This window comes from Antrostomus carolinensis, unplaced genomic scaffold (assembly GCF_000700745.2).
Source record: "Antrostomus carolinensis isolate BGI_N321 unplaced genomic scaffold, ASM70074v2 scaffold6768, whole genome shotgun sequence".
NCBI lineage: Eukaryota > Metazoa > Chordata > Aves > Caprimulgiformes > Caprimulgidae > Antrostomus > Antrostomus carolinensis.
Window position 1 is genome coordinate 1 of NW_010334911.1, and position 27,302 is coordinate 27,302.

Genomic DNA, 27,302 nt, shown 5'->3' on the forward strand with positions numbered 1-27,302 from the left:
GGCCAGCCCAGAGCCTGCCTGCCAGGGCCTTTGCTGCCAGCCCTGAGGGGCTCCTGGCTCCCAGAGACCCTCCTCCCTATGAGAGGAAGAAAAGCAAACGGAGCTCAGACACCACCAGCCCAGAGAGCCCCTCTGAGTCTGCCCCACACACTGGGGAGAAGGACCCTGCCGGGGTCCTCTCAGGCCAGGCGGGCCCCTGGACCTGCTGAATGCCCCTTCCCCTGTCCTGGGCCAGGGGTGTACCAGCCCCCAGGCCCGCTGCCTCCATCGCCCTTCCCGGGGCTGGGGCTGTGGAGGAAGAGTGCGTCCGCGCTGCCAGCGGAGGTGCCGCACTTCTGCAAGGAGGCTGACGGCTCAGGGCAGAAACTCTACAGGCCTGTGGTTTTGAAACCCATCCCCACCAAGCCCGCCGTCCCCCCGCCGATTTTCAATGTTTTTGGCTATCTATAGCTGGGGCAGGTATCAGAGTCACGCTGAACGTGACAGCTCCTGAGAGTGGATTGAGACGCCTGGTCGGGCACCGGGCACGAGCTGCTGGCAGCGTGGAGCAGCAGGGGGAAGGAGGCCGGCGATTGCACCCTCTTCCTCATGGGCAGGCTGGAAAGAATTAGTAACTGTTGGGAAGCTACTCAGGCTCCCCTCTCCTCTCAGTACAGGGGTGTAAATCGGGAATAAGCCTTATGAAGCCGGTGGCATGGAGCATGAGGCAAACCAGGGCCCTTTCATCGATGGGCATTGTCTGAGCTGTGGTGAGCGGGGCTGCAGGCCATTCATAGCTGCACTTGTAACACCTAGGAGACCTCCTCCATGTGGGAACATCTTTCCGGGGTTGCCCTGTGGCGGCAGCAGCGAAATGAAATGAATTAAACCCATTCAAAGAGTTTTTGTATGTTAAAGTAATTCCAGAGAAGTCAAGATATTCAGGTCACTTCCTTTTGTGTGCAAGAGACTGGAAGGACAGTATTTAATGTAAAAACCACCCTTGTGAATTGATTTAAGCTCTTCTTGTATGTAAATACTGAGAGAATTAAAAGAAAAAAAATAAGGGAAGAAAGGAGGTAGTTTTATTTTGGTGATTCTGCAAATGCAGTCTGTTTAGTTTTGCCCCATCAGGTAGACACAGATTTGATTTTCTGCTGGTGGGTAGACATAAGGGCTGAATTTTTTGCCTATTCAGAGTGATGTAAATCAAAAGTACTTCTTCTGGGACTGGGAAATTAGCTAGTGTTGAGCTGATGCAAAGAGAAGCAGTATGAGTTTCCACATCAGGAATTGTTCTGCATTGACAGAACAAATGAGAAATTGTATAATTAGTTGAATACAAACCCACAAAGTAGATAGGAGAAAAAAATGTATAGAACAGCCTGACTTGATTTCTGGCTCATGGACATCTCGGATTTTGCCTAATTTTAATATGCTATCACAAGACCTGGCTGCAAATGATTTGCCTGGCATTTTCCCAATTATTTTAACAAATTGGCACTAGAAAACTTAATAGGGATTTTTTTTTTTAATTTAAATTTCTCTTAAACCCATGGAGAAAATGGTGCTAAAGCACAGAGCATGAGATCTGAAAGGTTTAATACTGCAAGCCTATGTATCTATTCAGTTATACTGGAGTAAATCACTGAGGTCAAGAAAAGCCTATTATTGGGGAGAAAAAAGGCCAAAGAATGGATACGTGTGATCTCCCAGGGCCTGAACCTGCTCTCGCTGAAGCTAATGGGAGCTTCTTGAAGGATTCAATAAAAGGTGGCCTTGATTGTCTTGGTATCTGGCTAGTGTAGCTCCCTATGACTCTTGTTATCTCCATAGAGGGGAAAAATAGGGAACATTTCTTTCAAGCACATTGCAGACATGAAAAAATTATCATCTTAAGCAATTGTAGAGTATAATTTTGAATCTTCTGGTAGGGCTGGGTGTTACATAACCAGGTGACAACTTTTGTTAGGATATGAACTACTCTCAGGCTAAAACCAGCTCATTCTTTTCCCAAACCTCACAGTATATCCTACCAATGTTTACTTTTATTGAAACAGTGGCTGTAATGTGCTAGTCCATCAGACCAAAAGTAGAAACAGAGATGACTTTCATTGCTTTCTCCCTACTACCAGCACTTAATATATGTATCAAGCCTGTATAGACTACTCCTGTAGGAGGGAGAGCAGGAAATAGTTTTGATATCACATACCTGCAACTATGTGCAAGGTGGTAAAGAGCTGATCTAAAGGTTAAAGACATCAGGTTAGCTCTTGATTCAGAAGTGACAATATGAATATACTTAGATGTGTTTCCCTTTTTGTCTTTTTGGAAAAAAATCCCTGAGGAGACTGTCCCTCTCCACGAGGAGACTCTTAAGAGAAACCAGAAGCAGTACCCCCCATTTAAGTTAATAGGAGCTGAACTATGGCTCTTAATTTGCAAAGCTGTAGGCAAGGAATTTTTTACATGGAAATAGGAGTGCTTTCTTACACCACTAGCTCTGTGTCACTGTTGTAATCCAGATGAAGCCAATGCTGAACTCTTGTCTCAGTGCTGTCAATGCAGAGCAGCCTCCTTGGCGTTGATCTGGATTTCCATCTGGGTGACCAGAGGAGGTCATGGAATGAACCACAGGTATTCTACTGATTGCTATGAACAAGTGTTCCTGCTTATGTTCAGAAGGGAAATTTGAAAGTGCTGCAATCACAACAGAATATGGATTTCTATCAAAACTGAAATACTTGGCAAAGTGGATAGCCTCTGTAGAAATTTTGTTTCTGAAGAAACCCAGAGAAAAAAGAGAGTTAAAATCAAGTTTCTACCTTTCAGATATTAAATTCTTTGTTTTCTTTTTCTTCTTTTAAACTGTTTCTTATTTGAATGTATGTTGCTGTACATTTTCCATGTAGTAGAATAGCATATTTTTAAGTTAAGCTGAAGGATTGAACCAGACCATTCCAAATGACCTCCAACACACAGATATTTATCCACTTACCCTCAGATTTAAACTGATGTTACTTTTAAAAATCCTTAAAATCCTTTGTGACAAGGAACTTCCCTCCCCAGCCCAGGGCAGGCGGTGGCTGTTGCTGGGGCTCTGAACTGGAGCAGCAATGAAGTAAATCACAAATGAACAGAAGACAATTGTTAAGTATATTTGAAATCACTGAATGGGGATGTGTGAGACTTCCCAAAAGGTTTGCAAAGAATAGCAACTCTGTGTCCTCTCTAGCAATACTTACTGTTCTCTCACCCCTGAGATTAACATCAAAATTATTAATTGTTCAAGTTTGAATTGACTCATACTTTTCTTGGATATTTTTGTGTTTGGTTGTTCAATGTTGCTATCCAGGACAACTGATAGCTCTTCAGAATCTACTTGTTTATTCATACTTTGTTTGAAAGATGGAAACATAACATTTGAGAGCTGCTCTTTACTACAACAATGCAAATTTAAACTGTTCAAACCACAATAGCTTTTATAAATAATGGGAAGGGAGAGGTAAATGAAAAAGCTTTCATACAAAATGAAATAAAAAATCAAAAAAGTGCACAAGAACATCAAGTGAATTGCACATGTTGCAGTAAAAAAACAAGTACCTGGTCATGAAATATTCCTAGAACACATTTGAAATGAAATATTCCTTATTTGACATAAAGTCATAATTGCTGAAGGAGTCTTATCTATCACAGTCAGTATAAACAAGCCACTTTACCTTGCAGTAGAACTACTGATCTGCTTACAAAGCCTGGTTTCTTTAGGTTTTGGGGTATTTGTCTTTTCACAGTAACTTCTAGGTAGATGCATTAAATGCACATCGAATTTGTGCAGATTCAGTATTGTGCACAAAATATTATGTCAATGACTGGAGTGGAGAGGTAGCAGGCTCCATTTCAGTGCAAATAAATGTAAACTGAGTGTGTGAAGATTTGCTGCAAGGATCAAGCAGAAAGGACTTAATAACATGGTAATTACCAGATTCCCCCTCTAATAGACTCTTGTCTCCTCAGTTTCTGTGCACAGTGTGCACTTATCCTTCCCGCAGTTTCAGTATGTTCCCATCAGACCAGTGTTCTCCAGCTCAGTGACTCTCCTGCTTAGGACAGATGGTTGAAAGCAACCAGGACATGGGTCTGCCAATAGAGATGAAGGTCTCTTGGTTGAAAGAAGAAACTGACTTTCCATATTTGCTCCACTCAAACCCACTTTCAACTTCTCCAAGGACATAAAAAGAAATTGCAACTCATGAGACTATTGCATACATAACAATGTTGGCTCAGAGGAAATTCCCAGTTTGGGATAGCCTATGAAATCTCAGCCCTGTGGTTATACATGCAGTTGGTGATTGTGACTCCTTCATCAGCCAGTGGTCTCCAGGGCTGTCACTGCACGCCAAACAAGCACTTAAGTAAATATTCTCCACCAAGCCCTGTCTGTATCCATCACCCTCTATGACTGTGCCCTGTTACACTCATTTAATTTCAAGGAACTTTCTTCTGATTTGTATCAATATGAGTAAGACCCAGACCTTCACTGCTTAGCCCCATAAAGTGAAACAAACTCCACAGGTGATTTTCTATTTCTCAAGCTATTGCTTACCAATACAGGGCCTTCATTGGCAAAACTGGTCTAAAAATTTCCTCTTCTCCAACCCTTTCCCTCCACCCAGTATTTTTCCAACCTGAAGCAATTCCCTGTTCATGGCGCAAGAGACAAGGGGGTAGATCCTAAACTGGTAGTAATGGAAGTCACTGTATGAAATTTCAGCAGTGGAAGAACCTCACCTGACTTTCCAAAGCTTTGCAAGAAGATCACTGTTCAGTGTGAATTGAAACTCTGGTGGTTTTTCAACTTCTTTTGCATTTGGGAAGGAGACAGCTATGGACAAAGTGCCCGTAGCTGTAACCAATTCTTCTGCTTACATATTGTTCCACAAGTGCTGAACACATTTCACACAAAACCATAGCAGAATCTGAACCTGTGTGCCCAGACAGACTTGTAGGTGTGCAACACACTTTTAGTCCTGTGTTAAGGTATAAAACTCCACACAAATAAAACTTGGTGCAATGCCTTTTTTTCCTACTTACATTTCTATCTGATTCTATGGATGATATGCAGGCCAACAAACAAAACTAGATCTGTCAGGTCTCTGGTGGGTAATCCATACAAACCATGGTGCACAGCTGCTTTGTCATCTAAGGTAAGAATGAATGTGTTTCTAGCATAAGATCTGGAAGGACATAGTTCAAAATTGGGCTCTTCCATCCTTACTTAGGTGCCTAGTCAGGAATGAGGCACTCATCAAATCAGTCGTTCAGCAAGTCACACCTGTCAGCTGAGCTGCAGTCACTGCCAATAACTGTTCATGGGCTCTTTGGCCTCCCCAGCTGTGAGGGAATGTGACTTGTTAAAAACATCAATAAAAGAATTTCACGGACAATTATAGGAGTTCAGCTGATAGATGGTAACTTGTTAAGCTGCCATAAATCAGTTGTGGATCTGAGCTGTAAATAGGTGACCTAATTTTCAAAGAAGCTGAGATAATAACTTTCGTCAGTGTCAAAGGGAACTAATAGATACTTCAAACTTCCAGAACCAGGATTCAGGGCTAAATCCTTAGACTTTTATTCTGTCTCAGTAATATCTGACACCCAATGTGGTCCCATTGGCTTAAGTGGAACTACACCTGGTGCAAGCAACTTGGCATTGTTTAGGAACCTAAATAAGGATTTGGAAGCCTAATTCTGGGTATTCGTTTCAGAAATCTCGAAGTCTGACCTTCATAATTTTGAAATAATCTCTCTTTTCTTCCAGTGATGGTATTGTTACAGCCACAGAGGTTCAAGGACATAAGAAAGGCTGGGTTTTGTAGGGACAACATCTTCTATGAGAGGAACAGATAAATTTGGTTTAGCAGTGTTGCCTCGCCCTACATACCTCACCTCTCTCTGTCACATCACTTTCCATTCCTGCGTCTCTAGGGCTTTGTTCTGTTCTGATACCAGCTTCATGACAGAGTAAAGCTACTGTTTACAGTGCAGCTACTTCTAATTTACACACACACACACACACAAAAAAAAAAAAAAGCTCAGAGTTGCTTTCAAATCCCCCGTCTAGGAAATTCTCTCAAGCAGAATTTCACCTGCTTCTTATTGCATATGTAATACAAAATGAACTGTTTTCAGTATGTGCAAATATATTTCTTATAGCCTTCTTAAATAAACCTTTCCTTGACTTTTAAAGGAATCAACATTTCTGGATTTTAGTCTGTTAAAAAGTTCTGAGATTTGAACATTTAGAAATCAAGTACTCTACTCAACAAGAAAGGTACAAAAAATGCAAGTAAAAGTGTTAGTAAGATGGTGTCAAAGTATCAGAGAATTCTCAACCAACAGACTTAGCAGAAATCCAAACAGTGGAATAGAAACTAAAATAAAAATCTCAGTCAGTGAAGGAAATGTGATTTTTCTCCCAAATATGTTGACTCTTGACAATTTCTGAATTGTGGTCGCAGTAAGGATGCTAAGCTCCACCACAATCCCAGTATACCTTTGAATTCTTCACTGATAGCTTCAGCACTACTAATTTTTCAGTATTGGCTTTAATTTCTTGTTCTTTGCAGACCAAACTCTGAGGTGAATCATATGTGTATTCTCTTGGAAAACCTAATAACAGTCCTATGTTTAGCTTGATCTCTCCTCCATTTTCTTCTTGCTCATGCTTCAGACACATATTTCTCCTAGATTAGTCATTGGAGGGTGCTCAGCCAAGCCACCGGCAGTTCTTCCCCACCACGCACGACGTGCACCCTGGCCATGCCGATGACACCGTGTGCCATGCTGGGAAGCCGCTGCGTGTCCGGTGTGCCTGGGGTCACTGTGAGTAATCATGCTGTAAGTATCGAATCAGTCTGTCTGGGAGAGGCAAGGTGTCAAGAAGTTTAATGCGGTTTCTTCCAACCAGGCTTCGTACCTTGATGCGGCAAAGATGGGAAAGAGGTCGTGGAGGCTCTGAAAGGTCAGAAAGCAGGTCAGAAACACAAGCAGAACAGGTTTAAACTTGTGAGGGACAGCTTGGCTTGGCAAGGTCAGTGGCAAGAGGAAAACAGGAGGAGGATTGAAAAACCAGGGCTTTTCTGTAATGGAGGGATGATGTGTCTGGCATTGGTGATAGCTCATCTATTCTGAGGCATGACATAGGGAAGAAGCGGGGCTGGAGGATGGGTTGCTGTACCCCATCTCAGCCTTAGGAATGGGTTTTCTAGGATTTAAACACACCATTTCACAGTACTCAGTCTTCCCACTGAAAAGAAATGTAATATGTACCAAAATTAGCTTGGTACCAGAAAACTAATTCTGATAATGTCTATGAAAGACTTTGGATCCTAAGGGAAAGAATGCTTAGGAGAGCAGAATATTAGTAAGGGCTTTAAAGGCAGCTGGACTGCTGTGGAGATGGTCACGCTGCCCACCTGCCCTGATCTGACTGCAGCCCAGGTACAGCCAAATGGATCTTCCTGCGTTGGTAATGCTCATTCCCATTGGGTCAGATCCACAGCCTTTGTACATTTAACATCAAAGAGTCAGTGATATTCCAGCAATTTCTAGTGCCTCATACCTGGTCCAAAATGTAATTCAATCTCAGTAGGGAAATCCTGTCGAGTCTAAGGGATGACTCCTAAGAGGAGATGGCAACTGTGGTTTTGATTGCAATAGTGGGACTATTTGTGCAAGATCCTCTCCTGAGTGACCATACCTGCTTTTTCTTTAATGACAGCCCAGTCCTCATAGCTGTCAATATGCTCCTTGAGCCGGGTACAAAGCTGCACATTACCCACATAATCCAGGAGAACATCAATGATTGGCCCGGCCCAGCGACTAATCTCTGGAGTAGACACCATTTCACAGAACTTCAAGGAAAAACAGAGTGACTACAGTCAGTGGAAAGGCACTCATGGAAACTGCAATGCTAGCAACAGCCGTGACTGCATTGGTGGTCCCACCCTTCTACCAGCTGTGAGACCAGTTACCAGTTTCCCTTCAGAAAACTTCAACTAAAGCCTCCTTTTTTTTGCAGCTGGAGGCAGAACCCCCTCTTTCCAACTGCAAGAGGACACAACCCTGGTGGAGTCCTAGCTCCGCAGCATGAAAAGGATGCTGAATTGTTTACAGGGTCCAAAGGTCATACTTCTACAGAAGTGGGAGGGCACAGGAGTTCTCACATCTTTGCCCCAAGCCAGTAAGGGAGCTGCTGAAAGATCCATGCAGCCCAGGGTGCTGTGACCCAGTGTGCTGGGTCCCTTTTCTTTCTTGGGAGGAGCTCTGTGAGGCAACTGCGCACAGAGGAGGCTTATGGAAAGAAAAAGATTCGACAGAGCACAGCACCTGCTACTTCTGGTGAACCCACTGGTGTGTGCAGCTTTTGAGGATCAAACACCTCACTAGAAACAAGTCTAGGGAAATCTCTGTAGAGCTGCATCCCCGGTGGTTTTACTTGCCCATAGGAGAACTGTCCTGGGCCTAATACAGAGCAGAAGCATCTTTCTTAATCAGGCATGGGTCAGGCAAACCTGTTCCCCCCACTGCAAAGTGCAGGGTACTCAGAGCCGTTGCCTGAAGGGCTGCTGATGGAGATACTGAAGAACAGACTTACAGATCTGGTTTTAAGCAGTATCATTTCAAAAAAGTACTGACTTCTCTTCCCGCTTTAATCTAAATGTGTATTATACCAGACAGCCTCATCTGTCTCTGTTAGGGTGCTGCATATTGTGAAAATATCTGTGGACTTACCTGCTTGTGAGCAATCAGAAAATTTACTATTAACTATATTACGCTGTGTGGATAAGAACACAGGCACATGACCAAACCCAGTTGAATGATGGTGGCTTAAGCACCATCCATCAGCTTAGTCCCTGAGACTGTCTGCAGGCGCCCTCCAAGCCTACCCCAAACTAGAAAGAAAATGCACCAGCTTAAACCTCGTTCAGTTTAAGCTCCTATAACTAGATCACATTTGATTATACATGCATAAGTTCTAACTCAAAATGCATTAAACTCTTAAGTGGATACTCTTATGCAGAAATAAAACTATATTAACTCACCTTGGAAAGAATAAAGCTGCAGAAAATTATAAAGCCATTTTATGGAAGGTGAGAGGATTCACAGAGGTATTTACTACTCTTCTGACCTTTTTTTTTGCAGTGGGCATCACCATGTAATGTTTCCCAGGAAAATTAGATACAGTAATGTTGGGAGGATCCCAGTGGACAACCCACAGTTTCCTACCTGGACCACTTAGAGGAAGTTCAGTTTAGTGTATCTGCCTGTCATTCTCCAGTGCATATGCCATTGCCATGCAGTTACAGGATGTGCAAACTGGGGATCTGCACTACCATCTCCAACCAGTAATGCCACTTTGTCAGAGTTTAAATGAGGACACATACATAGGGAAATAAAACACTGGATCTTACTACTTTCCTCTTCTTGCCTCCGCCAGACACCTTGCCTGCCTTTTTTCTCTCCCCTATTCACAAGCTCAGCCTACAAAAGTGTTTTCTGGAATAAAAATGTTCCAAAATATGTTGCAGGAAAAGAAGCACAGCAAAACAAAGCAGAATAATGCAAACCTGCAAGTACAGGCAATGGGATTGATTCAGGGACAAAGTGACCCTGCCTCTGGCACGCACTTTGCCCGCGGTCTCGGGAGGCCCCTGCATGCCCTCTCGCGGCAGGAGGATACTTCATTCCCCACATTCACAGTTTTGACACTGGAATTCTGGAAGTGTGGAGTGAGACAGCAACCATTTTTCTGCATTGTTTTTCTCTGGGACACATTAATTTAGTAGCAACAGTAATGCTACTAAACTTCCAGTAGCTCAATGTATTTACTGTATAAAGACTAATCATTCAGATTTATTATCCTTATGTAATCTTATACAAGAACATAAAAAATGCACATCTTTTGTGTGGAGAAAGCTATAGTTTCATAAGATCCTCTATATTTCAGAATACAAGCTATATCACAACTATATCATGTAGGTGAACCATACAAGACTTACTTTTATTAGCCAAATTCCCAGAAATAAGAAGCAAATTTAAAATAATATCAGAAGGAAGGGATTGTTTTTTCTCTGTATGTGTTGTCCCTCACCAGTCTCTCTCTAGGCACTGATATAATTTTACACAGCTTTTGCTACCTCTGCCTCATGTGGTCTGACTTTTGAGGTGATGACTGTTTGTGAGTGACTTAATATTTTGTTAGGCACTAAAGGTAGTTTTAGGTGAGATCCAGATGGAAACAATGTGCTTAAATAAGTAAAAACATAACTGGTTTTGAGTGGCTAGTACATCATAGAAGGCTATAGACAAAACCTCTCTCCTTGCCTTGGAATTCCAGCCCTCTGTTCACTCTACATGCTACCATATAATTGTTCAAGAACTAGAGATGATATATTTTATTAATTTTTCTTTGACAAAAATGTGGTGTCCTGGAGCAATTTTACTGTGACAAACACTCTCAAGAAGAAGACAGCTCTGTTTTGGATATGAGATTATTTTGATGGACTCTTACAATCCTCTTTCTAAGATTTCTTTTTGTTTGTTTGTTTCCCAGGCACGTTACTGGGGAGTAAAGTCTTTTGGAAGATAGAACTGATACAAAGGTGAAGATCTCTTAGGATCTTTTAATGTTTTCCTTTATTCTTTCCACTAATAAGGAGCATTTAGGGGCAACCACCTCTTTGGGCTAAATGACTATTTAAAATCCCTCAAAATTACACTTAAATTGAAACTGATTTATTTCTTCCCTGATTCTTTGCAAAATAGAAAGAATGCTGTGCTGGGATTTCTTTGTTGTATTGCATGTTGAAGCCTCTCCAGGGCTGCTTATCCAGTAGACTTGGATATTGCAATTATTTACATTCATTAGTTTATCCTCATAAAGTGAAGCACTAAACAATTTTAATTTAACTGGGAGCTTAAATTCCCTATCAGGCAAAACAAATCTTACAGGGCAAATAAAGCAGGCAGGTTTCTACTGCCCATATGCTACCGCCCATATGACATTGCCTGTCAAGACAACATGCTTCACTCCTGGCATCTCAGGTCCAGAGGAAAAGAATATCATAGATATGATGGCAAAGCAGTCAATATGGCTATAAGTCACTGAAAATTCAAGCTAGGACCACAACAGCTGTTGCCTACCATCCTGCTGTCATTGAACGTCAACTTGGAACATTCACAGACTCTTACTGAGCCTTTTTTTCTGTAAATAAAGTAAGAATAAAGTCATATTCTCTCATAGGAAAGTTGGGAGAAAAAATATGTTAAAGTTGTCAAGATACATGTGTAGGAGACATCCTCCGGAGTACTGTAAGTAGACTAGGCAGTGCTTACCTGTACTACGGTTGGCTCCTTGGACAGCTGAGGATCATTAAGTCTGTCCCGTCTGTAATTTAATGCAGGGTGTGGGCCATTTCCATACCGACACTCAAAACAGGAACCTGCGTCACAACCCAGATCAAGGAGATACTTCAGCACAGAAAGGTACTTCATTGAAAACATGATAGTAGCTGGAAATGCGGTGGGATGACTTGTTATATAGGCATTAATGTTTGCTCCATGGTCAAGGAGCAGTTTCATGGTCTTCAGGCAGCCATGGCGGATGGAGATGAGTAATGGGTTGATGAGGTCAACATTCGGGTTGGCTCCAGCTTGCAACAGGAGTTCCGTGGCATAGATGTTGTTGTTAAAAACAGCAAAATAGAGGGGAGTGGTGCGTCTGTCCTCATAAAGACAGGACCGTTCATCGGAGAGGGTGGAGTTGACATCATAACCAGCATCGATCAGCTCTTCCAAGATGTCATCATTGTTGCGTTCAGCTGCTAAGTGCATGGGGCTGATGCCGCTGCGCTTGACACGGGTGCGGCTGGTCACAGGGATCAGCATGGAGACAATCCTGCCGGGTGGAAAGTCAGTGAACAGCAGTGAGCTCTAGGGGATCTAAGGGATCTACAATCATACAGAACATCATAGCCGGATAGTTGTAACTGTAGGAGAGAGCCTGTCAACTTGGGCACAGGAACAACTCTCTCTGAGAGAAACCAGGGTGCGAAGTTGAAATCTGTCAACAACTCCCTGTGCTCCTACCTAACCAAAACTGTGAGTTGCATGACCCCTGTTTTGTGGAGCAACAATTTATATGAGGTAATGGCAGTTACAGGGGCAGTCACTATGGAAGAAATGATGTACTGGCACCTCACCTACACTGCTGCAATTCTCTCAGATGACACAGCCCAAATGGCAGATACCCAGCCAGGATCTCCCAGACATTCTGCACCTTCATCTCCATAGTGTGGGTAGGACTGGAGGAACAGGTGTACAGGCTGAGGTGCCAGCAGAGAGGTTGTATCTCCCCATCTCCATCAGGACTGCTTTATTGCTCAGTAGAGAAGGGTGCCAACACAAGGCATTAATATGCCTCCTGGGTCACAGCCTCAGCAAGAGGCTTGAGACCAGAAAGGAGGTGAAACAAAACCTTCCTTTGCAGGACTGAGCTAGGGTAAACTACATATTTCGTTTCCAGTTATTACCCTGGGTTGATCTCTATCCTGGATGCTCTCACTGTGTGGCTTTTGGCTGTGGCAAATCCATGGGGCTATCAACATCCATCCCAGACCATGGGGAGCCAAAAAGACAATTAGGAAAGGGGAGAAAAATAAATAAAAATATTTTCCAGGCTGGTTTCCATGCTTTAGCCCAGGGAGAAAAAATGTACAGCCAAGTTCTAAACCCCAGTAATCAGAGATTGATGTCGGAAAGTGTGATGTGGCCTTAAACACAACAACATAAATCAAGCTGCTCTCATTATGTAATGTGAAGTTCAAATATATGACGTACAGGAAACCTGCAGTCACAAATCCATGATCATTTTTATGTCTCCATAGGTGTCATTGGAGCTGCATTACCAGCCCCATGAGTTAAACCCTCATTTCCTGCTCATAAAGTTGGGTGGTTTAGCCAAGGCACTAGGTTGATTCTATAAATACAGACAAGTCATCTTAAAGCTACTTCCAGAAAGATACTAGGGAGCATCCAACCTGAGTCTGTCTACTGGCTCAGGAGATGCCCATGCTCCCTATATAATTCCTGTGGAGGGAGGGATATCTAAAAAAAGAACTTGTGGGGGTCAGTAAGATAAGCACACCTTCTCCTCCTCTTCCTCCCATGCGGACTCCTCTATCTAGCAATCAACAGCTCTTCTAACACACAAACATACAAAGCTCATTTTCCTACCATGTAGTGTGTCTCCTTTAAAATGCTGCAATCTTCAGCTTGAGTGCAATAGCTGGTCTCGACACTGGACCATCAGACATATATTTACATAATGAACTCAGCCAAATATAAGTGCTAGTCTCATGAAAACCTTTGTCTGTGGTGCACTGAATGATGCTGTGAAAGACTGAGCCTCCAACACTTCCAGGAGCTGAAATAAGAGTTGAAGATGCATAACACTTTACAGGATTATGTTCCTATTTACAGGATGGACTGTTGACGTCTCCAAGTTACTTCTACATCTCATTTTTAAACAAAAAGGCTTTTTAAATTATGTAAATATCTTGGCAAATTAAGTGTGGCTTGTTGTTTTTTGTTTTTGTTTTGTTGTGGGGTTTTGGGGGGTTTTTGTTTGTTTTGTTTTTTTTTTTTTTCCTCCAAGCAGCCTCACTAATCTTCTAACACTGTGATGCTCACCAGGGAGCAGCAGTTTTGGGTGCTGGTGAGCTGGCAACTTCCCACCATTAGCAAATGTTCTGTAAGAGCCATAATAACAAAAAGGGCACAGAGCACGGAGAGGACACCATGCCAAGTGCCAGCATTAGTCATCCCATGATCAACTCTTTTGAAGATTTAAGGGTCTGTTTTGTTCTCTCCCTCCAGCATATGTGCTTCAGCCAGCTCTTTACATCTGAGTTAAAGAGGCACTGTGTCATTTCTGTCTGCAGGGGGGACCTGAACCTCACCACAGGGGTACCACACTGAGGCTTTGCATCCAAATGCTGCAGTGTCCCAGACCTCAGTACACTCCCTGTACCCCACATTTATTGGGGTGGAAAAGCAGGAAGCATCAAATTTGTACCAGAATTTAATTTTGTAGCTTGAACCTGTCCCTCCTAATTTGTGCAGTCTTTCCTGTCTGTCTAGAAGGAGAAGGCATCTCAAGTGAAGGCAGCCAAGGCCACACAAGCCAGATCACATCCCACATCTATCATAGGACTGATCTTCATGTACAGTTTTAAAATAGTGCTGAGTTTTCCCTCATCCCTGACACCTGCTTCTGTGATTTCTATTTGTTAGTAATTATATGGAGGAGGCAGAGCATACTTAGTATGAGTATGCCAAGAGTTTATTGACTTGTGTTTACTTAATAAATCTACCCACACTTCACAAAGTCTTCCCTTCTCAGCATCTCAGTTCCGAAGGGGATTGTCCTGCAGCTGATGAGATGACCCCTATGAATTTCAGGTCAATATTGACAAGGTGTCATTTAAAATAAACAAACACCAAGCAATAAGTTGACAGTTGAGCCTTGGGACCACATTCTTGGCTTTTTGATGGTAGGGAGCCTTCGTGCTCTGGCAAAAAAATAAAGCAAGGAATTCCTGCAGAATTACGTATTAAATCTGCAGGAATACAAAGAGAGGTCACTGTGAAGGGTGCTATTTTACTGAATACCAGAGGAATTAAGAATGATCAGCCAATTGGGCTAAAGATTTGTCACTTAGATAAATATTTATAAGAGATCTTTATCTTTTTTCTTTCTTTTGCAGCAGTTGTGCACAGAAATTTGTGCTCAATCTTTTACAAGTGAAGGAACTCAGAGTTTGGGCTGAATTCTGGTCCCATTTATGCTGCTGGTTGTTGGGAATAATATATGTGAGGTCTGAATCAGGCCTTTTCTTTTATAACATGGGGATGGACTCAGGTTGCAGAGTTTCCATATAAATTCCTTTTCAGATTGGGGTGTGGAACTGTAGAGAGGAAGGAAAGATTTAGAGAGCTGGTCCAGACTCTATATACAAATTGGATTCAGACTAACTTACTGTACTTTCAAATGAAATTTTTTGAAAGTGAGCAACTGGAGCTGGGTTCTGTCTCTGGCACATTTCTAATCTAAAATGTTTTCAAGAAAATGTCTTTGTAACTCAAACGCCAGAGAAAACTTTGAATCATGCCTGCATTAGTCTATGCAGGGTATTATTCATGTACATGCTGTAAGCATATAAACCCATTCAATAAATTCACACTGGGCTGCCCTCTACAATACACAGCTTGCACAAAGAAGCAGGTGTATGCCAACTACAGAAAATTAATATCCTCAGGTCTATAAAAGTGATTTGAGAAGCTTAATTGGGATTCCCAAGCAGACCTAAATGCTAGGATAAAAGATGCTATGGGAAGGTGTAGTGCTGTCAAAAAGTTTTAAATCCCCAGACACTGTGAAATATCTAAGAAACCACTACAGCAGTTGTTTGTAAGGATAGCTTTAATATCCAGAAAGAGTCTTTGCAGTTGGATATACTGTCTCCTTTGACTATTGCTGAAGGATTTTGATAGAAACTGTGATAGTCAGAAGAATTCACTACAGTCACCAAAAGCATCTGTCACTGCATGATGTGATTGTGTTTTGCAAAAATAGCTGTGGACCACTCGCTCTTCCAGCAGCAAGAGGTTAAAGGCAGGAGCTAAAACTTCCCCTAGGATCAGAAGTAAACGAGTTCAGGCTCAGAGGCATGCTCCAATGTCCCAGGTCTTGAAAGAGCTAGGTAAACACTTTTTACATGACAGTGCAACAATCCCATCCCTAGTCAGTGTCTTCTAAATTGATATCTTTTATCACAGGCTGTGGAGTTTCTCTTCCTCTTATAAACACCTCTACTTCAGAAGACTGGTAAATCTCCCCATTCCTGTTTTTTTTTTTTTTTTTTTTTTCCATTAGTTACTTTTCTCACTGTTTAAAGAATGTGTTCAGCTCTATCCCAAACACATTTCATTTCAGAAACAAACCACTGGATCATTTTATGCATGTCTGTTAAATTTAAGAGTCATTTAATCACCAGTAATAAAGTATATTTTCCAGACTATGAGTAATTTTGTACTTCTTTTCTGAAGCCTTTCCAATTTCCTGAAAGGTTTCTGAAAGGGAGGATACGAGAACTGGACACCATACTCTAGCAATAATCTCACTAATGCCCTAGAGATTCACTTAACCACTTCCCACTGTCAACATCTGAATTATTGTTAATAAAACCTGAACACACGAGAGCTGAATGCAGCATGTTCTGCTTGTGCAGAAGAATCACAATGGGTTCATGTAGGCAAATGACTGCAAGCTATGCTGCAACAGCTATTGAGGACTAACCCCCCTCAACACACACAGAGATGCTTTTTTATTCTATCTTGAGCATATTTTGTGGAGATCAGTTTAATCCACTTCCAAGATACATGAGGTTATTTAGCTGTAAGAGGTGATACCTTGGCAAAGCTCAAGTGATCTTGCAGCCTACATTCCTAAAAACTCACCCCATCCCAATCCATCCCATCCCAACCCACAAACACACTACTCAGTTTATAATTTCCAACCTGAACTCTGCAAGTGGGAAGCCCAGTTCTCAACTGGGAGCAACTTTGCTTGCAATGCTCAGAATTAGATCTGGGACATTATATTCTCCTCTTCATAAGGACTTTGGATTCTGGTCTAAAAGATGAAACTATGACATTAACTAAAACTTACTTGCAAATCCCTTTCTTGGCTGCTATGTGAAGAGGTAACAGGCCATCCTTATTGGCTTTGTTAGCATCTGCTCCTTGGGACAAAAGAAACTCCACAACATGTACATGTCCATTTTTACAGGCTTCATAAAGAGCAGAGGCATTATCACTGGCTTGAGTGTTTATATCAGCACCTAGGAAGAAAAAAAATCTCTGTAGCACCAAAAGGTTAAAAGTAGATGGAAGCAACATACTTTGAATGAATGCATACATCTCCATGACACTGGAGCTACAAAATGTGCTGCAAGGGGATGTGAATGAGGTCATATCAGAGTAAAATGAAAAAGTGATACAGTCATATCAGTTATGTACAGTCATATCATAGATCTCTGCTGAATTTTATGAGGGAGGGTTTAACGTGGATGGCAATTATTAGCTGCCAGTCCTGAATCTAAGCTCCATTCAGCTGTATCTCAAAGGCAGAAACTTTAAAATGTGCTGTTCTTCATATGGCATGGCCTTTTCTTTGGACACAATAATTGCATTCATATTTATGTGTTTACACTATGTATATACTCTATTCTTGAGCAAGAGCTTTGACCAGATGATCTCAATAGGTGCTCTCCAAAATTCTATGATTATGTATTTATGATACATATTTATTTACATTTATACATATTATTTATACTCCATATATTCATACTTTAAATGCATTTATACTATATTTTAATTTTAATATATATCCAGGTTAAAATAGGACTCTATAACATGACATCTGCATAGTACTGAGCAACAATTCTAATCCCCTTTCATTTGGGTATGCCTCAGTCAACGAATATTTAATATCAAAACTCAACACCTGAAGCCATATCTCTTAGTTTCATGAAGGTTCAAGTTAGGCTCAAGATGGTAAATTTTACCAAAAAAAGATAAATATTATATAATGAGCTACTATTTTACTTGGGGCTTAATAAAGAACATGCAAGAATAAACCAAGACCTAATACTTTTTGAACACAAACAATTTGGAATCTAGCTTTTTTATGCTAGATATTTAAGGCCTGAAAGCCTGGGTTTCGACTGTAATATACTGTACCATGGTGTCCTCAGGAAGGCTGGTCTATGTGTATCCTAAATGGGAATGACAGTTCACTGGAGTTTTGCTTGTAAACCCCAATAAAGAAGCCAATCAGTCTCCTGTTTGATCACGAAAACTCCCTGCCAAAGAGAACATTTCCCTGTGCTCTCACCACAAACTGAAACATCTGTGTTGTGTTTGGCCCTTTGAAGATGTTGTAGCTGGAAACATCAGGAGCATTGCAGTGACAAAACACAATACAGGACTACGTTCCTAATGAAAAAGAGATGAAAAAGAAACTCTTTTTATGATGAACATCTCTCATTGCAAACAATGCAGTGATATAATTCCTGGGATTCTCAGAGGAGTTTTTCATGGCATGAAACAACTGGGCACTTTTATTGGATTTTCTCCTATGTATTTTTCTCAAAATTTAACTTTAAGGAAATACTAATATCCATCTAAGTTGAAACACAAATCACATTCTGGCTTAGTTTCTAAAATAGTAGTCTAAAAACTGTCTTGACAGTGCTAGTTGGACAGCAGAACACATTCTTTTTTTCCCAACTCTCATATCTTTCTTAGCCATACTAATGGCTTAAAAAGTTTTTCTTTTCTCCGTCACTGTTTAGCTCTTGTATCACAAGTGCAGGACTCAGTTCTTACCTACATTGAAGATATTAGCCCCTGGTGAAAATGAAATGTGCCTCCAAAGAGTAGTAAAGTATGTTGTGCTTATTGTAAAACTGTTTTACATGATGGGAGCAGTAAAGGTAGGTTTAGTGTAAACTAGAAGCACATTCACTCTGTTTATATGTTTGAACACATACACATGGGGGAGAGTGAGTCTCCTTCTCCTTGGTGTAAATTTGTAAACTACACAATAGTACTTTATTTATTTTCAGCAGAATTCATTAGTGGAGGAGAGCTAACCTTGCCCATCACTGCACATGTTCATGAGCAGATGGGGTTGGCCAATGTTCAACTTCTGCCATCTATTACCACCTACAGTTGTCTTTTATGATTGATTGGATTTTAGGCTGTATGTGTGCAGCAATATAAGTTTTGAAAGCTGTTAGGCAATGCAATTAGAGAGCACCATATTACTTCTCAAAGTAGGTGACCATGAATGAATGCTGAAGTGCATACATCTAGATCATGCTCTCTGAAAGACCTTACAGAATTCAGCCATCTGGAACAACAATGAACAGGGTTTCAGCACCACTGCAGGCAAGGCTTTGTCTTCAGAGACAGAAAAACTGAGCCAGGGAGAATTAATGGGAGCTTTGAAACATTAAAAATGGAATGAGTAAACACATGTAAAGGCACAACCGTACTCACCACATTTTGCCAGGTATCTCAAAGCTTCCAGCTGCCCACTCTCAGCTGCCACAAATAAAGAAGTGATCCCATAGGAGTTTGCCGACTCAACCTTGGCACCCCCTTTCACAAGGATATCAATAATCTCCAGGTCATTTCGGGAGACAGCTTCATGGAGAGCAGTCCATCCTCGATTGCAACGATGGTTGGTATCAGCATTGTACTGCACCAGGAGTCTTGCGGCCTCTGCATTCTTGCGCTCACAGGCTGTTTTGGAAAAAAGGGAAGTGATTGGGACAGGCTTTTGAAAAGATTCTGGGTGTTGTGGTATCCATTTCATGTAGCATATGGAAATGTAATACAACTAGGCCATAGTGAGTAAGACCAAAAATCCATCTAGGTCAATATGAGGACCGAGCTTTTGCTGAATGACACTGTCTGGGGCTTGTAATGGATGTGGCAGTGAAGCCAATCTTCAACCAGGACCTGGGGGCAGCTAAGCATCCTGTGCAGGACTTGTGCCAAGCCTGCTACTGAAGGGAGTCCAGCTCAGCACATTGTACAAACTGCACACCACGGTGACACAGGGAGGTGACAAGGTACAGGAGATAATTTGTGAAGAACATATTACAGAAATCACACCACCTGAACACTTTCCTTCCAAATTCTGTGCAAACTGATTCTGTATCATCTTACTGCAGATAAAGCTCTATATAGACAAGACAATTAAAAAAAGCTCAAATCAACAGTGGCCAGAAAAGGATCCTTAGAAAACAATAATGATGTGAATCAGTAGCACTTTCTTGACTTCCAACAATGAATGGTTCAGGACCAATCTGAGCTAAAGGTATTTTCTTGACAATAGTATTTTGTTGATTGTTATTCTACCAATTTGTTCCATTGCTTTTTGAATCCCAAATCATGAGTCTTCCTACACACTTTTACCATGAGACCCCAAAACATATGTGCCCAGAATAAGCAGCCATTTTCACAACCCCCAATTAGCATTTGTTGTACAATGTGCAGAAAGAGAGGCCGGCACATACCATAGCAATTGGGTTTTTTCTTTGAAATAATGGTGTCTTTTTCTTGCAGAACTCCTGACTTTTGGTTTTGATTCTTCCCTTGGGACATTGCCATGGTTTCCTCTCCTATACATGGGTGTCACTCACGTACTGAAAGCAACTATCTGATTAGGTACTGCTGTAACTACCTATGGATAGTTCTGCAGAGTTTAATTTGCTTCCATACTAGGGATGTGTAATGTGTTACAATAATATTTTCAATTTTTTTTTTTTTTTTCTGTAGAATAGACCAGAAAATTTGCATCAACACTAGCATATACTTAATAACAGATTTTTTTCTGGCTAAAGAGTGCTTTCATACTACTATTATTATTACTACAAGTACTACTACTACCACTATTGTGTTTTTAATGCATGTTGAACAGCTTTCTTTTAGCTGAGTATAAGCCAGATTTTTAAAACAAAGGCATTTTAAACTGAGCAGCTCTAATGTGAGGCATCCAAAGTTGGAGGCAATATTACTGCTGAAACCAGTTATATGTGCCTTTTAATGTTTTAGAGCACTAAAAATAGTCATGCCAGGAGCAGTCAATAAAAGGGGAAGGCACAGAAAGGTGTAAGAGATCATCTTCTCTGAATCTTTGTGATATCATGAATGCAATGCTGTTCTACTAAATAAAGTATTTTTCTGACCAGTAGTGAAGTTATATATCCATGTTAAACACTTTTTCTACCTCACTGGATTGTTTATGTATCTCCCGTAGCACACAGCCTGGCCTGGCCCACGCAGTCTGTGAATCACTGGCGTGTCTACAGTTACTGTACTCACACCTCTAACAGCTACTTAGGTCCTGCTGTTCAGGAAAGCATACATATTCCTGTACTATCCAGCTTTCTGCTTTCTGTAAATTTGGGACATTGGGCAGACACCCTGTGCTTAGGGCCCCACTAAGCATCACACACCCCACCCTCAGCACCATGCTGCAGCATGCACCCTGCAGGGCAGCCACTAATAATCCTGCCTCTGATGTGGACGAGCAGAAAGGTCGTGGCATGGCACGTCAGACATAGTAGATACAAGATGACAGGAGGAAGGAGCAAAATATGAGCTAATTGCTGCTTTTTAGCCCCACATCTCAAGTGCACCTGCAGCTCTGCCTTGGTGGTGCCAGAAGAGCTCAGCATCCCTGGAAACACAGCCATTCACCTTTGTAGAGCGGTGTTTCTCTGGCCTTGTTGGAGATGTCAGGCTCAGCCCCAGCCTGCAGCAGGGAGAGCAGGCAGTCCAGGTTGCCCCGGCTGGTGGCCAGGTAGAGAGCTGTCTCCTCGTTCAGTGTGCGCTGGTCGATTGTGTTGGGGTATGCTGTGAATAAACAGTGAGCTCAAAGTCATGATGGCATGTAGTAAGTACACAAGTGTCTGCAGCACCATCACCTTTCAAAATCCTCGGAGTTTTAGGTGAGTTTTTGTTGTTTTGTTTGTTGTTTATTTCTTTACCTTTTCCATAAGCAAAGTAAGTTAAGAATATACTATAAAGTTACTAGAACTCAGAATAAGTATCTAAATCAGTCACTGGCTTAGACTAAAATGTTCAGCTATCACCACTAGTGATGCAGAAAGCTGCTGCGTAACTGCTCTTTAGTAGCAGTTTGAAAACAAACTATAGTAGTTAAACACCTTCGAGCACCAGCAAAGAGGTGTTGGGCTGGATCTCCAGCTGGTGGGACCTGGGGTCACTGCTGTCGGCTGTGGCAGCCGAGCAGCACACAACAGCTGAAAGCTCAGCTACCAGGCTTTACTGTGAGAAATCCAGGGCTTGGCAAGATCTCTCCAGATATGATTTTCTCCTGAAGATCCTAACTTTTAGAGGCTTTGGTCTGGAAACCTATTCTCAAAGAGAAGGTGAAATTAATATACACTCAGAGACTGAAAAAAAACCCCAAACACTTCACACACAGTCTCAGGCAAGGATTGGGATGCTGCTAATTCTGCTTTTTAGTTTATTCATATTCTTATTTTCCCTTTTGTAATGAAATAGTTTTAATTTCACTGACCTTTTTGCAACAGGCTCAGGCAACCCACTTGGCCATAGTAAGCAGCTTCATGGAGGGGTATCCAGCCATCCTTATTAGGTTCAGAAAGGTCTTTTCCTGATTTCATCATGTTACATACTGCTTTTTCATCTCCATCCTTGATTGCTGCCACTACAGGGTCAAGTTCCCTTTAAAACAGGATTAAAACCCAATTACTGCTTCCTTCATTACTGAGAAGCTTTTTTTCAGCAACATCACTGTATCAGTTAGCCAAAATAGTGAACCCCTACAGCCTTTATACTAAGTATTCATGGCCCTAATACGTCTTGCAACAGGGCCTGTGGAGGTAAAATTTGTCTGCTCTAATTTGGCCATTCACAACAGAAGAATCACTGGCTGGAGGTGCTAATATCTTACCTTGGAGTGTAAGGAAAATATAACTGTCACTAATCTCTGACAAAAATATTTATATTTTTGATATCTGGAATTGGGGAAGACTAGCTCCACCTATACTCTGTACACTGCCTTGAACATCCATAGTTGTGATAATTACACGTGGCAAAGTGTTTCCATATGAGATCTCTTGAACAAGATCAGCTTTGAAGAGGATTGTCCCTGTTCATCCCTTAAGAAAATTTTAACTTTGATTTGCAGGTGGTTTAGCCCTAAAGCACAAATTGTCCATAAATCTTGTGCTTGTATTTTAAAGATACTTCCTATTTCTCTTACACAAGCCTGTTTTCAGAAGGTAGCTGGTCCAGTTATGAAGAAGGGAGAGCTCTGGTTAGATCATGTGAACATTACAGTGGTGGTCTGGACTCTCCTTTCCTGAGCCAGGGAGGACTGAAAAAAAATAAATATCCACCCACTCAAATGAAATTCTGAGCTGCCCTTCGTGACCATGCGACCAGGCTCCAGAGGTCCCCAGCTGTTATTTCAGCACTGAGTACCCAAATTTTCAGAAATGATAACCACTGTGGACATTATAGACCTTCAAAAATGTGTCTTTGGTGTCCCAGTAAGACATGTTAAGTGCTGTACACTTGTAAAAATCTAGTCTTTAGAAGCCTGCTTGGGAGCAGACCCATTAGCTTTGTCAACAAGTGGACTCTTGCAAATGTCTTAGCCAAGTCAGCAGGTCCCCAAGTAACTGCAACAGTCAGGGGCCTCTGGAAGCCCAACTGGGACCTGGTGCCAAGCTGTGAAGTGGTTTGTGTTATGGTCCACTTGAAGCCAGCAAACCACTGTCAGGCTCCACTGGGCCAAGTAACTTCTAGGCACAGAGAGAAAAAGGAATGAAATAATATTTGGAAGGGAGGGCATATTTTAAAGCCTCTTTGGAGTACAAAGTCATTGAAATGTGTAGAATCACTGAAAATTGTTAAAGCAGTATTTCAGTGTTCAGCAGCAGAAAGAAAAATAACATGATAGTAATATTGTTTGATGCTACCTAATTCTGAAACTTTCAAGAAAAGGCTCACCCTGAAAATCTACAAAAAGCATGGTGTGCTCCATGCCCCCCAGAAGTGAGACACAAGTGAGCCTACAAATGAGGTTTGCTCTGACAAGCCTTCCCTTTGCCAAGCACACATTCTGCACAGTCCACAGAGCAACCCAGAGCAACTGCAGAGCAGGGCTGACCTGGGCACACCAGTCCTGCAGAGCTACAGCGAGAGCTGCCGTGGGACTCCCTGCTCTGCTGGAGTCACGATGCTGCCTGGTCACCACCATACTGCTGGTCAGCAGTGCCTGGTACCACTGGTCAGCAGTGCCTGCAGCAGGGCCGGATGCCCTCCTTCCACCCCGGCTGAGCCTGCGGCAGTGCAGCAGAGGCAGGGAGCTGGTACCCTGCAGCGGCTGCGGGCAGGAACCTTGCCCATGGTGGGCAGCGGCTCCGTGCGTGGCTTCCAGCTCTAGCGCCAGGTCCTGCTCCTGCTGAGCTGAGCTGGGAGAAGGCAGCCACTGCTTCCTTATTCTGAGGCACCAAATGGTTAAACTTCGTGACAGCAAACACCGCAAAGGAAGAAACATTTTTCCAGTTCTAATGAGGACTTGCTAAAAATGAACGTGGGCTATATTTTCAGAGGCTTATAACAAGAGGATGTTGAAAACACAGGACAGTTTTTGGTTTGAACTAACTCTAAGGATAAAATCTTGCAGCCTTGAAGGCAGAGAGGCTGGGGAGGGAGGCGAGTGTCTCAGAAAGACTATTATCATCACCAGGGTAGGAATACAGCCTGTGATGAAGGTCATGCAGGGCAGTAACGATGAGAACAACCATAAATTCTGGTTATGACAAAAGGTCTAGAATGCCACAACAGAGTGAGATCAGAGATGGAAAAATATGGGCAGTTCAGCAGAGGAGTCCTCAAAAAGTAGATTATTGGTACAACCTCTTTATTTAGTGCAGGTTACAGAAGCAGCACTGGATTTCATTGCCTTGCAGGGGTTGGACAGACCAACAGCCTGAAACTCACACAGGCATCATTAGTTTCAGCTTGCCCAGAGGTACCCAATCTGTGCCATTAATACTGATTTTAGCACTGGAAAAAAAAGTCACCAAGCTGCTTCTCTGAGGATAAACTCAGGGCCTGGAGTGGAAGCAAATGAACACAACACACATGCCAAGGAATGGGAAAAGACACCATTTCCCAGGTGAAAAAGTACGTAGTGCCACTTGCTTCTCTATAGCTGGAAGCAGTGATCTCAAGACAGCAGAGTCACAAAAATAGTAACTGGAATGGAGGGAGATATGGGACGCAAAGCTGGGCATTTTGCCTGAGGAGATAACAGCTAGAGCAGGCAGCTGCCTTCCTGGCCTCAGGAATCAACTGACCTTCCAATAACTGCCGGGCTGAGGTCCCAGGGACATGCTGTGTCTCCCTACTGTTTAGGGCACCCTGGGGACTAAATCTAAAATTGCTTGTTTTGTATAGATAATAGATTTTTATATAGGCGTTTGAAATTGAGCATTTTGTTGAAGTCAGTTAACAGCAGCAATTGGCATATTTGGCTGGGAGAGGAGGAGGAGGGGGAGGATCTTCATCTTTAAAAGCCACTGGCACAAGGCTGCTGAAGCCATCTGCTGTTCTGTGCAGAGGCTGATGTTACACATGCAGGGCTGCTCACTGTGACCTTGGGATTTGGGCACACACAGAGTTAGTGGCACTTAATGAGTTGCTGCCTGCCAGGTGGGCCGTGGCAGGAGACTGTGCACGGGGCTGGCACACAGCAAATGCAAGGAAATCACGTTAGCTGAGACCTCAGTGAAATCAGAGGGTACCTCAGATCTGTGGTAGGGTTAAAAATGTGTGAAGAATCAGTTACTATTCTGCTTCAGCCCTCAGATGTTGAATGAAGCAAACTTCTGTCAGGCTCCTTGACCTTAAATGATTCCTGAGTAAGATGAGGGGGTTTGCTGGACCAGGCTGTAGATGCTTTAGCCAAGCAAATTCCAGATCAGTACAGAAAGTTTAATGAATCTCCCTGTGAAATCCTTGTTTTCTGCCTGGCTCATAGCTGTCTGTTATAAAAAACCCAACACATTCTACTTCTTGGAGTTCATCAGATATAGAAAAAATGAGTATTAGAACTATGGAGGAAGCCTGAAGATCTGGTGAAATCTTAACCTTATAGGCGAATTAAAAGAATTACTGCATTTCAAAGGCCAGTAGCTGAGACAATAAACAGTCAGTGCAGAAAAGATCTATGGTGGGCTCAACTCTGAATGCTGCAAAAGAGGTTCAGTGGAGCACAGAAGGGTTCAGGAAGCTCCTTCTTTTCCTGGCAGCCTGCGGAGATGCAGGCAGCATGAAGGAACAACATCTCCCCAGGTGAAGCCAACTATCATCCCTGCCTGGCTCTGAGACCAGGGCTATAAAAGTGGTGCCGTCATGCTCTCCTGTGGCTTCTTGCTCTTACCTGGCAGCAGAGGAAGCCACAGTCACTTAGCCTTATCCCAACCTTCTTGGGAATGAACTCTGTTGAGCTTCATGATGCAGAAGACAAGCCTACCCGCCAGTCATTGCACCCAGAGCAGCAGAGAGGCATGCAAGATGTGCAGAGCACTTAATGAAAGGATGTGATTTCAGTGTGGCCAAGGGGAGCTGGCAAGTGACAGGGGTGAGGGAGGCTTAATGTTTCAGCAGAAAGAGGTTTTCATATAAGTCAGGGAGGGCAATGCCAGTGGAGAGCCTGGGATAGAGCCTGGATCAGCTAGGGTGCAGGTTGAGGTGGACAAGATTGTAGAGCTGGGTGAGGGATGAAAGGAAGAAGAGTGGTGGATGGGTAGTCACTGCAACTGTGCATCCAGGGAGGGACTTGTAAGATGGATAAAACAAAGTGAATTTGAACTGGGTAGATTAAAAAGAGCAGAAGAGAGTTTTCTGCAGGACACAGAAGTGCTGCCTACAACATTTTCCTATCTTCATCTGATAGCTAAAGGCAGGTGCCTGCATCTACTCTGCTGCTCAGAGAGCTGTAATAAACCCATCATGGTCCAGACACTTCCACTACACACAGGCACTGGGGCAGAGCTTGGGCCACCACTCTGCCTGTCTGCTCTCCTCATCCGTGACTCTGTTCACCTAGGCTTGTTTACAGTGTCTGCCAACAGCAAAATGTGGCCAGGAGGATCAAAGTCAGTCAAGCTGGTTTCCTCCTTGGGGAGGTAAGGTGTGGTACAGCTCCCCAGCAGCCTTCCACAGTGTGGCAAGACAGTGTAGGTATTGCTGGGAACAGGCATGGCATCTCAGTAGCATTTAGGAAATACTTTGAATGACTGGACATTCTCACTTTGTTTATATATTGCTATAAAATGTTGTTTTCCCCACTCTTCCCCACTGTTGAACTGTGAATTAATACCAATGCAGTTACTGTCAGCACCTGCCTGCTTCACCTACTGTGGGAGTCAGCCTATGTAAACAAACCACAGCACAGGCATCTGTCCCTTGCTGTCCTTGTCACCTCAGAGCTACTGAATGACCCAGAGTCCCCAGGATGTGTGCACTGAAGGGATGGAGGGGGATGAAGTGGGAGAAGAGAACAAGGGAGGTTTGATCTGGGTCAGCTGCAAGAGCCTGGGCATGGTGCAGGGCAG

The 27,302-nt window shown here is 42.6% G+C and overlaps 1 protein-coding gene across 1 annotated transcript in view; it reads right to left on the reverse strand.

The window, feature by feature from the left end:
* Positions 1 to 6,856: 6,856 nt before the first annotated feature.
* ASB2 (ankyrin repeat and SOCS box containing 2) overlaps positions 6,857 to 27,302 on the reverse strand; it is a 22,593-nt gene continuing 2,147 nt past the window's right edge. Inside the window, 7 exon segments of the mRNA XM_010174336.2 lie at positions 6,857 to 6,993; positions 7,739 to 7,892; positions 11,377 to 11,938; positions 16,772 to 16,943; positions 19,168 to 19,413; positions 21,379 to 21,534; positions 22,226 to 22,392. Coding sequence (XP_010172638.2) covers positions 6,857 to 6,993; positions 7,739 to 7,892; positions 11,377 to 11,938; positions 16,772 to 16,943; positions 19,168 to 19,413; positions 21,379 to 21,534; positions 22,226 to 22,392 — 1,594 coding nt within the window.